We start from the raw sequence: 12,288 nt of genomic DNA, 5'->3' as shown, positions 1-12,288 counted from the left end.
ATTGGACCTGTGTTCAATTAGGTTTTAAGCCTCCGATGGATAAGGAAGGATAACCATTAGAGAAGAAGAAGTGGACGAAGGAGCAAATCCACCAATCCACGATTAATGACGAGGTAATGAAAATATTTGAATTCTCATTACCTAATGACATTCTATGTAAGATAGGTGGTTATAACAACGCCAAGGAGTTGTGGAACAACTTGGCCAAGTTCCATGAGGAGAGCTCCACTTCAAGCCATGAAGAGGAGTCAAGTGAGCTAAGTAGCTCACACTATGGAGGAGAGGAATTAGAAGTTGAGGGTTACTCAACATCTAAGGAAGAAGAGGATGAGAGCACTTCTTCAAGATTGGAGCAAGAAGAAGAAGCATCTATCTCCAGAAGGGATGAAGGAGAGAGTCTACATTCATCCTCAACCCTAGGTAACTCAAACACTTTAATTTCAAGCAAATTACACATAATGTGTTTTGAGTGTAGGGAGCTTGGGCACTACAAGAGTAAGTGTCCAAAGAGGGTTAGGAAGACTCCACCGGCACCAAAGATCAAGGAAGCCGGAGTCCCGATACGCAAGAGCAAGGAGCACGTGGTGTGCTTCCAATGCAAGCGAAAGGGACACTATAGGAGCCAATGTCCGAGGGGGAGGCAATCTCACAAGGACAAGAGACCGAGCACATCGATAGGGGGAGCTAAGGCAAACCCTAAGGTAATCTCTAAGGCACATTATTGCAATACTAGTAAGTTGCATGCTAGTAGTTTGATTGCAATTAACAATAATGATAAGCATGATAATTATAGAAATCGATACACATGCTTAGGTGTCAAACATGTGAGCCTAGATAAGGATAACACTAAGAAAGCCAACTCTAGGATCAACTCATCTAAGGTTAAGGAGAACCTAGGTAGAAATCCCAAATCAACTAGACACATGCCTAGGAATACCTCAAAGAAAAATGAAAAATTAAAAATTGAGGTATTAGAGAAGGAGAATCAAGTCTTGAGGTCAAGACTTGATACTTTGGAAAAGGCTCTTAAGAACTTGGAGAAGTCATCTCTAGGGTTTAAGGGTCAAAAACCAATGTCCAAGGACAAGAAAGGTTTGGGTCACAAACCTAAGTCCCAAGTGGTCAAGCCCACTTATCACAATGTTCCATTCGATTATGGAACAAAATCTAGGGCTAGGAAGACCATCACCAAGGTCACAAGGGGAGTCACCCCTAGAGTTGATCTTGATGAGTCCCAAATGACCAAGGCTTCAAAGCCTAGGAGGGTTGTTAGGGAAGTCATCCCTAGTGAATACTTAGTGAACCCAATGAGCTCCAATAGGTATTGGGTTCCTAGGAGCGTGATTTCATCACGCTAGATGAGTTAGGGTGTGCCAACCTTACTTGAATAGGTAGTTAACCTAATCATGGCAAAAGGTGGCACTTTAGGAATTTTCAAGGTGCAATCAAGCCTTGAAAATGAATTTGAAAATTATTTCTAAGGTGATTAGGATGTGCCAATCACATTTGAGGAGTTCTCTTAGGTCAATTTAATTGGCACATAGTGATCTAAACATCCTTGGTATGTGATTTTAGGTCTATTACACTTAGGAATATAGAATTTATGGCAAAATGATCAAAATTATAAAAAATGGCAACTAAGGCTAGAATTAGGTATTTTCTATACATTTATATGCTATTTGCCATGTATTGTTTGTCATATGCCATGTCATGACATCATATTTAATTTATGATCATTTGAAATGTCATGATAATGCTTAGGTTAGTTAAATGTCATGATTTATTTAAGTTTCATACTTTATGCCATGACATCATGACATTGGCACATGTTTTCATTTATGATATCATTTTATGTCATGTCATCATTTCTTGCATTTATAATCAATGAAATTGATTTAAGGTTAAAAACACAATTTGATATGGAGATCAAATTGTTGTTTAGAAAAATGCATGAGAACTTAGATTAAGCTAACCTAAACCCATATCTCACATCAAAATTGACTTGAATGTGTTTGATACACCTTAGATGTGTGTGAGATATTAGGATTGTGAGTTAGGATCAAGGTGCATAGTTCTTGTACCTAGATGAACCTAATTCTAATTGGGGATCATAGGGAAAGCTTATGTACAATTCATGTACATTTAGCCCAATGGTCCTAAATTAAGTGGTTTAAAATCATTTCAAAATTGATTTGAAAAACCTTGATGAAGCTTTTCTAGTGATATCTCTCATCATTGAGCAAAGTGATACAAAGATGAGTTAACTTTGAGCTATTTCAAAGACTTGTGAACTTTGTATCAAGATTGAAAAATGGAAGCTATTTTCATAGAAAACTATTTTTCCATGATAGTATGTGGTATGAGGAATGTATCCTCAAAATTTCACAATTTTTTGAATTTTCTGTGATTTTCTAGAGGTTTCTGAATTTCGGGAGAAGAAAAATTTAGAAATCAGAAATCAGAGTTGTTGACCGATCAGGAGGTTTCCTGATCGGTCCAGGTCTGTGTGGATCGGTCACTGGACCAATCCAGAGGGAGCCTGATCGGTCTGGTGACCGATCAGGGCGTGCCAACCTGCTAAATTTCGACTGTTTGTCTGAAATTGCAGCTGTGGAAGTGGTGTTTTAGAGTTCTAAAGGTTTGAAACTCTCCAAGACATTGTTGGTGCAATGGTCAAGGGGGAGTTGATCTTTAGGGGGAATTTTACCTATTAGTCAAGGGGAGTTGACTTTTAGGGGGAGTTTTTACTCCTAAAGACTTGAGTGATATGAGATTATCACTAAGTTAATTGTTGACCTTAGTATCAAGGGGGAAATTAATAGTTTCAATGAAAGGTATGGGACTTTCATTAGGAAGAAAATCTTGACCTTGATTCACTCTTTTTGATGTGTGTCAAAAATGAGGAGAGTGTAGGTTTGGGGAGAATGTTCAAGGAAGAACATTAGAAAACCTAAGTTAGGTTATGATTTTGTCAAACATCAAAAAGGGGGAGATTGTTGGTGCAACCTTAGGTCAAGGTTGACCTGGTTGACCCGACTCGAGTTGACCTGACTCGAGTTGTATTTTGATGTTTGACGAAAACAGAAGAGTTGTATTTTGATGGAAGATTGTTAGTGCAACCTTAGGTCAAGGTTGACCTGGTTGACCTGACTCGAGTTGACCTGACTCAAGTTGTATCTTGATGTTTGACAAGAACAGAAACTTGGGAGGTTGTGGGTGCAACCCTTGGTCAAGGTTGACCTGGTTGACCCGAGGTGAGTTGACCTGACTCGGAAAAGTCCAAGCAGGGAGCTTGGCACGGGAAAAGTCCAAGCAGGGAGCTTGGCATGGGAAAAGTCCAAGCAGGGAGTTTGGCATGGTGAAAAGTCCAAGCAGGGAGCTTGGCACGGGAAAAGTCCAAGTATGGAGACTTGGCACGGAGAAGTCCAAGTATGGAAACTTGGCATGGGAAGTCGGAGAGGGCTCGGTAGCTCGTTCTCCGGACTGAGGTCAGAGAGGGCTCGGGAACTCGTTCTCTGGACCGGATGGAAGTCGGAGAGGGCTCGGTAGCTCGTTCTCCGAACTGTGGTCAGAGAGGGCTCGGTAGCTCGTTCTCTGGACCGGAGGTGAAAGTCCTGGTGAGTGAAGCCAGGCAGACGGAAAGTCCTGGTGAGTGAAGCCGGGCAGTTGGAAAGTCCTGGTGAGTGAAGCCAGGCAGACGGAAAGTCCTGGTGAGTGAAGCCGGGCAGTTGGAGAATCCTGGTGAGTGAAGCCAGGTGAAAACCCTAGCGAGTGAAGATAGGTGAAAGTCCTGGTGAGTGAAGCCGGGCAAGGGAAAATCCAGATGGATCAAGGGTGATCGGACATCTGGTGTTGAGAAGGTCAAGTAGGTCAAGGGAGTGACCGGATACTTGGCACGAAGAGAAAAGTCCAAGTGGGTCAAAGGGATTGACCGGACACTTGGTGGGGAGTCTTAGCAGGTCAAGGGAGTGACCGGACGCTAAGCATGATGTACCAACAGGTCAAGGTTGACCGGATGTTAGTGTGGGAGACTTGGGACTTGGTATTGGGAAAAAGCAAGCTCCGGATCGATCTGGGGACCGATCCAGTGATACGGCTGATCAGTCTGGTGACCGATCAGTAACCACATAGTGAGCTTCTGTGTGTTATCTGATCGGTCTGGAGACCGATCAGAAGGCCGATTAAAAAGAGGCAACAGGCTCGGGAAGGAACAGCTGATCGGTCTAGGGACCGATCAGCCTAGGGCCTGATTGGTCCCCATGACCGATCAGATAGGCTCTGGACCGATCAGGGTGGAGCCTGATCGGTCCAGGCCTAGCCGTTGTGACTCAACGGCTAGGCTATTTCGGGCTTCTGTGTTCTGGCCTTTTTGCTTGCAGGTTCGCAGGTTGACTCAGGATATCAGAGGCCATATAAACGAGATCGAGGGCCTCTACAGAGCTACTTCTTCCTCCTCTGAACTACTGTGCTCTTGAGCTTTGCTGAGCTCTGAAGCTTCGTGTGAGCTTCTTCGACTGTGTTGCTTGTTGGCATTCGTCCGTGAAGTTGGTGCTTCATCTGGGACTTCAGTCGACGAGAAGGCAAGCGAGTATTTGTACATTCATTGTATATTTTGTTCTTGCTCTTCTTTGTATCTCCTGTATTGCTTTTGCAAAACATTGTGGCGAGGTTTCTCCACCCAGAAAGAGTGTTACATTAGCCGGTTCTCCGGGGTCTCATCCACCGACGGATTGATCGGATTCGTCCACCTTACGGACACGCCGAGGAGTAGGAGTATCATCTCCGAACCTCGTTACATCTTCGTGTTGAGGTTTGCTTCTCCTTTCTCGTTTCTATTTGTTATTTCCGCTGCACTAACCCTAATCGTAGGAAGAAACGAAAGAATTTGGAGTCGGCTATTCACACCCCCCCTCTCTAGTCGCGATCATCGATCCTAACACATAGTTCTGATATGACAGAATAAAAATCTTAGACATCCATATCTTGTTGTCGAAGTGCACGGATATCTACTTTCAATTGATATTGTTTGGCAAAATTAGATTGCATGTATAATCTTGCCAGATGATTTCAAACTTCTTTCGCAGTCTCATACTTAGTCAAGTGAGCATCAATGAAGTGTGAAATAGAATTATTGATCCACGTAATAGTCTTTACATTATCGGTCTCTCAAATATCCAACGACTTTGCATAATCATCAGTATTGTTGTCCGTAGGTTTAACTTGTACACCTGAAATGTATCCCCATATAAATTTTCTCCACAAGAAGTTTTTAATTATATATTCCTAATACAAATAATTCTTTCCAACTATTCAGACACTAATTGATTAAAGTGAATCATTTGTACGATCATTCATAATGACAGAACAAGTAGTGTTCAAACGAATAACCGAATAATAAATAAAATCAAATTGATACGAAAACAAAAGAAAATCAATCAAAACTCTAAGACTCAGAACAAAAACTATAAGGATGCACCAAAACGAATTTTCAATCAAACTATCAAAGCTATGAAGATGCACTCTGAGACCACGTAGAAATTGAGAAAAAAAAGGTAATTGTATTATTAAATGAAAAGTCTATTGAGAAATACAAAGTACAAAGTTTTATATAGTTAAATTAAAAAACTCTCAATATTAAATATACAAAATATATTCATATAATCTAATAGTGTGGATAAGAGCATGGATTTGGCATCGGCAGATTCACAACATAAGCCGAGATTGACAAAGCAATAGATCGAGATGAGCATGTCGATTAGTCAAGGGATTCGAGCCCTTTGTATGAGATGGTCGAGGAGGGGATCGATCTAAACAACATTCAGTGGAGCGAACACCATTTATAGGGAAAGCTATAAATAGTTCTTTGTCTAGTTTTTTTATGGCTGAGTTAGAATTTTTTTTTTTGTTACATTCTTGACGTTTTTAATAAAATTTTTTGAAGTTTTTTAATAATATTTCATGATGGTAAAAGGTGAATACTCTCGTCTTCAGTACACCCGTCAATTTATCCCAGAATCAATATAAAAAAGATAAATCATGGACTACTACTAATCTTTAGAATAATAACTAACACATGAGTAATACATATTAGCAGATGTTGTTGAATCATTGGTACTTATATCTACTCCATAAGTAGGTATATGAAAGTTTCATCTTATGCAAATGAACAAATTTGAGCAAGAAGAAACTCAAATCTAGTTCCTTTTAATTTTTATTAAGTCGAGGCTTTCGTTTTTACTCAAATCACTTGGTTTGTTATTATTATCTTAAATGATTTATTATGAGGTAGCTATTTTTCATTAAGTATGGCATTCTCTCAGTGGTATTATTTCATTGGATAAAATAAGGTCGTCAATGGGCAAGACTATATATATTTTTTCCAAATTAGGTTTAATAGAAGCTGACCCAAGTTTTTCTATTTTTTATATATATCTTAATCGTTTTTATTTACTAGTTTACATGTTATTTATACTACAACAAATTTAATATTTAGAGTTTGAACTCTCGGATATTCTTTTTATTATCTTATCGCTGTATAGTTAGGAGAAGAAAATGTAAAAGCTTCAAATGGCTTTAAAAAAGAGATGAGCTGTCAACAAATTAGCAGGCAAAATAGATTCTACACACACTTTTTAGCAATTATTATTTAATTTTCTAAAAAAAATCAAATTCCATTGCCGGGATTTGAACCCGGGTCGCCTGGGTGAAAGCCAGGTATCCTAACCGGACTAGACGACAATGGATTTGTGTTCTCAACTGCAATTGATTTTACTAATATGATAGGTTTTTAATGTTATTGTATTGTAATTAAATAATGGAAGTTATTCCCTGAATTATTGGGAAAAAAAACTCGCAGAGCATAACGAACAGATTTTTGACTAATTAACATTTGATTGAAAAGAAAAGCTATTATATATTTCCTTGCAAAATAAATAAATTTCTTTTCCTTAAAAAAATAACCTTTAGTTGAGAATCCATGAATCGAAGTCTACGTCCTTAGCTACGAGTTCAACGTTGATGAGCTCCCTGTAGACCAGCTCGGATCCTCTGGACCGCAACTACTGATTCACTCCTAGACCAAAAATACCTCTGATAGGTAGGATCTCATGAACCCTACCTATTAGAGGTATAGGTGAAATCTCATAGACCCTACCTATTATATAATATGTAAGGTCCATAAATTTCTACCTATAAGTGAAATGGTCCATCAAATGCGATCCAGAGAATCCGGCCTTCCTGTAGACAGCCAGAGCAAGATTAAGCCCTGCTCGAGCAGCCTGGTGACGAAAGGCACGTCGATGATGATCTCCTTCATGGTAGCATTCTTATCGTCCCTGATGGCGATGAGGTAGCTAAGGCGTACCCAGCCGATCCAGCCGCTGTATAATACAAATCATGTTTCATTTAAGAAAACATCCATGAATGAATAAGTACCCCGTGCAAAAGGTCACCATCAAACAATAAATCTGATGTTAACATAACCATCACTCATCGTCACAGCTGACTCGGAAATTAAAAAGGCAAATTTTGATCGTAACAAACGAATGGTTTGCTCCAAGCAAATCACATCAGGCAGAAGATGGAACACCTTACGTTACAGTCGTTACATTAAATATTACAATTTCCAAAACTGTACCAAGTATTCTTGCTAGATACCTCATAATCAGGCGGATTCCAAATAATCCCCCAAAGAACTTGAAAACCATCCAACATAACTAATTTTCGCACCCAGCAAAAATCTTTTCTTGGTTTGTAGTAGCAGATAAGGCATGGAGTTTCTCATGGGAGACACTAAGCTTTAGGTACGACATAAACATTTACAGCTTCTGTAACGTGGATGATTTCAAGATTATTGATGACAGTTGCAACCTTCAATATCGGAATCAATGTCAGTAGGCAATAAAAAAAAATAATGAAAGGCAACAGATGTAACCAACTTTAAAAGATCTACATGACACGGAAATGCAAAAGGATCATAGAATTTTTTGCAGTATTTCCCTCAATAAACTTACAGGCATGGTAAATCAAAAAAAGGAAGCCTATAATGTAATGTACTCTCTGGGTTGTCAGCTTCCTTCTTTGTCAATAGTACCTTGAAAGATTTATTAGCATATCTGCGGTTGAGTATATTAGCATGATACTAGTTAGTAATATTGTTCATCTGAGCTAATTATTTCTGCTTGGTCTATTTTGGAGGCTAAAGGACTATCCAAATTGCAATGTGATTGCAATGTGTTTTTTGTGTGATTCAAATAGACCTGACAAAATATGTTGAAGTGTCAACCCTTTCTAAAGTCTACATTGATCTATTCTAGAATGCACGAGCTATCATGTAGGAAGGGCAAATGTGGTATATATTTTCTAATATAATCAAGAAAGAAAAAAGGCGATGCCTACACAGGGTTATTGTCCCTTTGGATGGGGTACTCTCTCAAAGGCAGACCTTATCAAGTCAAGCCAAAAGACTCTATAAGAAAGAAGTGAGAGCCCCCCACTCAAATTGATTAAAAACAATATAAAGGATTCTTCTTCTCTGGCGCTCAGAGGTTGGTTCTGAGAGTTTTAAGACTTACCGAAGATTAGAGGCTTGGCGATTTGATTTTGCAAGTAGACAATGAATTCTGAAGGCAATGTTTCAAGAAACTGTGCTACATCACATCGAAAATTTCTCTCATTGAGAAAATTTCCTAAAAGTGCCTTGCCTATCATTTAATTCTTATAAATTCTCTCTCCTTATATTCTAATAGTGAATGTGATCGAGATGTTTTTAAAGTTAAACTGCTAGCAGATTAACTCCAAAGGCTAGCAAACCCTGAGGTTTGGAAGTTCAGATTGATCTAGTGAAATTTATGCACTTGAGATTGGTTTGCCAAGTTGCCGGTCTGTGGAGGATTGAATAGATCAGGTCAGATTAGAATAAGATTGCAAGTAATAATATCCTGTTAAACTAAAAGATGGAGCTCAATGAGCAAAAGTCCAAAATGGGGTTCTACAAATAAGCATGATGATCAAACAATAAAGGTTGCCCATTATGGGCATCTTCAACAGAGAGAGTAACCAGGCTGATTGGCATGTCATAATTCTAGTTCATCAGCTCATTAGGGTAATATCACCTATGAGATTTTGGTTTAAGGTTTTTGGTGGAGTGGATGTGTGGTGCCTTTAAATACATTTGCACTGGACAGAGCTATTAAAATGGGGAAGTGCATGAGGATATCAAGCCAGTTCAAGCAATTAAAGTGAAAATCAACCATCAACAATGAACAAGGAATAATCATCGTCATTTGTCATGGTAGTTGTTGTGCTACCATCATTGCACAAGGAATAATCAGTGAAGTAAATATTAGATAAAGAGAAAAGAACCTGAGAGATGACAACACATTAAATTTCTAGGCCTGGTTTCTGTTGAGAAGGCCTTGAAAAGACAAGTAAAGATCCTTATCTTTGGTTCCAAATATCTCTTCAGCCTTTCTGAGAGTTTCCTGCATAAAAGTAGACAGAAAAGGTAGTCCTAAACCTGTAGACTGATGAAGTAACCATATTAATAACAATTTGTGTTGTAGCTAACCTCACGTGATTGCCTATGAGCATTAAGTTCTTTGATGTTAGCTAAAAATGCTCCAAATTGTTCGTATGAGAGGCGGCTCCTGAAATGAGAATATTAAATGGCACGTAAAAAGAACTGCATTATTTAGTTGTGTAGGTCAGAGCCAGGGCATCCAGATACCTAGCTTGCCGGAAGAATTCTTTTCCATCAACTCGAGTATGACCTAAAATATGTTTAGCAATCTGTCATTAAGCTTCAAAGTTGAAAGAAAAGATAAATTTTTTTCATGGATGGAAAATTATTCTTCTAAAAACTAAGGTTCACATGTATTTTAAGCAACAAATATCCTAAAAAGTACCAAAAAACCTCAAGCATAAGTTTATAAATCTTGATAACTGAGAACTTTCATATCTCTGTTTGCAACTACACAACATCAGGGAGTATTATGCATAGATTCCACAATAAAATACCAACAACTACAGACCTGAAATAGAGCGCCCGCAAGTTGGAGAGCTAACAGCTGATGACTGCTTGCTTGATGGATACCATGGTGACATGGCAGTTAGACTGTCAAAGTGCATATTTGTTGGAGAAGCAGTACCAGAAGCATATTTTGGCAAAGTAGCAACTGAAGTTTTTCTAGGAGAACCACGATTGGATGTTACTTTTGGTGTAGCAGTCGGGGGAGTGACCCGAGGAGGAATAGGTGGGGTCTTGGAGGTTTTCTGTCCAAATGGCTTAGTTGCTGTTCCTAAGATTAGGGGAAGAATTATTAACAACCGAATTTTCAAGTAGAAAAACAGCCAAATATTACTTTTTACAATTTATTGTCATGATTCCGATGTTCATTGGTTCACAGACAGGAAATGACACTGAGTGGCTGATGGAAACATCATCTTTAACAACATAGGAATGAAGATTTTGAAAACATCGTCAATGAGAAGAGGACAAGCCTAGTTCAACTAAAAGCTAAGGAAACTAACATCAAGCTAAAGTTCATACCTCTGTACGAAGATGCATGGGCAATTGAAGAATCATCATTCTTTTTTTCCACAGGATCTTCTTGTTTCTACAATAGAACAAACAAGTAAATTATTTTGAAAGATGAAGACTTTCAGAATACCATTACAGCTCCAAGTTTGTGATAATGGCCATCCTGGATTTAGTTTAGAGAACTCAAAAACGCCATACTATGCTAACATTTGTAGTATGCTCACTTACATGCAAGTTCTCATCATTTAGTGACTGCATGAGTTGCTTCTTGAATGTCTCCAACTGCTCAAAAAGTATAAATAATTAGAAAGACTTGTACGTCATAGTAAAGCAACTAAGAAGTGTAGTTTAAGTAAAAAATAATGCAAATTTTCATCAGAAATGAAGATTATTTGTTTAAAAATGACAGGAAAGAATGTTACAAGTATGCAACAAAATCAGCAGTTGTCATTAAGTTTCAAGGAAAATCCAACATTCAACTTACAAATCTCTTTCTGGAACAATACAATGTGTGTCCCAGCTCAAAATCCCAAACATTCAAAAACTTTGTGCAAAAAGTCATAGAGGCATGGGGAAGCACATGATAAAAATTGACCTTTGTTCACAATCATGTTCTTCCAAGTAACACTTATCATGTCAAACCAGTTTACCCCATTCGAGCTGAACATGTTTTGCAAACCTGATCAATTCAAATTAGAAAATGCAAAACTGATAGGCTGACTGATGGGTTTCAATAGAATCAATATAGCATTAATTCTCATAGCTAAGCCTCGCAGAGGTAACTCGGAATCACTCGGTCGTCTCCATGCTAATAAACATGGGTATATTGCGGCGAGTCTTTGCAGAATAAGGAACAATTTTCCTTTTTTACATATGACTCCAAAGAAAAAGTAAGACGGGAGAAAATATAATGAAACCTTTGCTAAATCTCGAGTCAACTTCTTTGATGTCTGCGCCAATGAGTCCCGCTCGTTAGCCAGTTTAATCTTCATCCAAAAAGGGAGAGAAAACGTCAAATTTCACTCTCAGGTAGGTAAAATAATAAAAAACCTAGTACCGCTCAACCGGGAACGCGACAGGATTAGTAACTCACGTTCTCCTCGAGCGCAGCCTTGAGGCGGGCATCCGTCTCCTGAAACATGCGTTCGCGCTGGGAGAGCCTTTCCTGGAGGTCGGCGATGGTCCGGTCCTTCTCCACGACGCTCTGCCTCAGACGCACGGACTCTAGATCCAGCTTGGAGACACGCGACGCAATCGCCATGGAGGTTATCTTCCGCGCGAGGTCAAGCTGCTCGTAAGGATCCGTAGGTATCACCGCCAGGATCTCGTCCGGGAGTTGAAACTCCGACCCTTCGCCTCCGCTCCTGCCTTGCGTCATCGCCGTAGTATCAAGCTCCGAACAGTCTATCGACTTCGGATCAACGAACGCTGCCGAAGAAAAGCAGAAACCCTAGCGGCTCCGGAGTGTCTAGGAACGTTTGATTTCAAAATGTCCTTTTTAATGGAAGCTCGTGAACATTGACGACGTCGCCGGTACAACGGCGCTTGGTACAAGACAGCGAGAGGAGCAAAAGTGACGGTCCGCTACAAAGCATTTACCCTTCAGGTCCCAGACCGGGGCCCACGCTTCCCAGCCATTACAGTAGCGGGTTTAGAGGGGGATGGAAAGAGAGGAAGGTGTGGCCGTCTGGGGAGGAAATTTGGAAGTAGTACTTGGGCCCCGCCAAATATAGCCAATCGGAGTGAAG

The 12,288-nt window shown here is 39.5% G+C and overlaps 1 protein-coding gene and 1 non-coding gene across 2 annotated transcripts; both read right to left on the bottom strand.

Annotated features, from left to right (window-relative positions):
* Positions 1 to 6,669: 6,669 nt before the first annotated feature.
* TRNAE-UUC lies at positions 6,670 to 6,743 on the bottom strand. The gene has a single exon. It is a non-coding gene; the product is annotated as a tRNA-Glu (tRNA).
* A 748-nt stretch (positions 6,744 to 7,491) lies between these two features.
* On the bottom strand, positions 7,492 to 12,088 carry LOC122034795 (uncharacterized protein At4g15545-like). Its single transcript, XM_042594148.1, has 9 exons — positions 11,634 to 12,088; positions 11,458 to 11,526; positions 10,769 to 10,822; positions 10,550 to 10,616; positions 10,032 to 10,298; positions 9,728 to 9,770; positions 9,569 to 9,647; positions 9,364 to 9,482; positions 7,492 to 7,869 (listed from the first exon to the last, which is right to left on the bottom strand). The coding sequence occupies exons 1-8, from the start codon at positions 11,916 to 11,918 to the stop codon at positions 9,390 to 9,392; spliced, it is 957 nt and encodes a 318-aa protein (XP_042450082.1). The 5' UTR covers positions 11,919 to 12,088; the 3' UTR covers positions 7,492 to 7,869; positions 9,364 to 9,389.
* Positions 12,089 to 12,288: the final 200 nt, after the last annotated feature.

This window comes from Zingiber officinale, chromosome 11B (genome assembly GCF_018446385.1).
Source record: "Zingiber officinale cultivar Zhangliang chromosome 11B, Zo_v1.1, whole genome shotgun sequence".
In the NCBI taxonomy this organism is placed as follows: Eukaryota; Viridiplantae; Streptophyta; class Magnoliopsida; order Zingiberales; family Zingiberaceae; genus Zingiber; species Zingiber officinale.
This window is presented reverse-complemented; position numbering and strand designations above follow the sequence as displayed.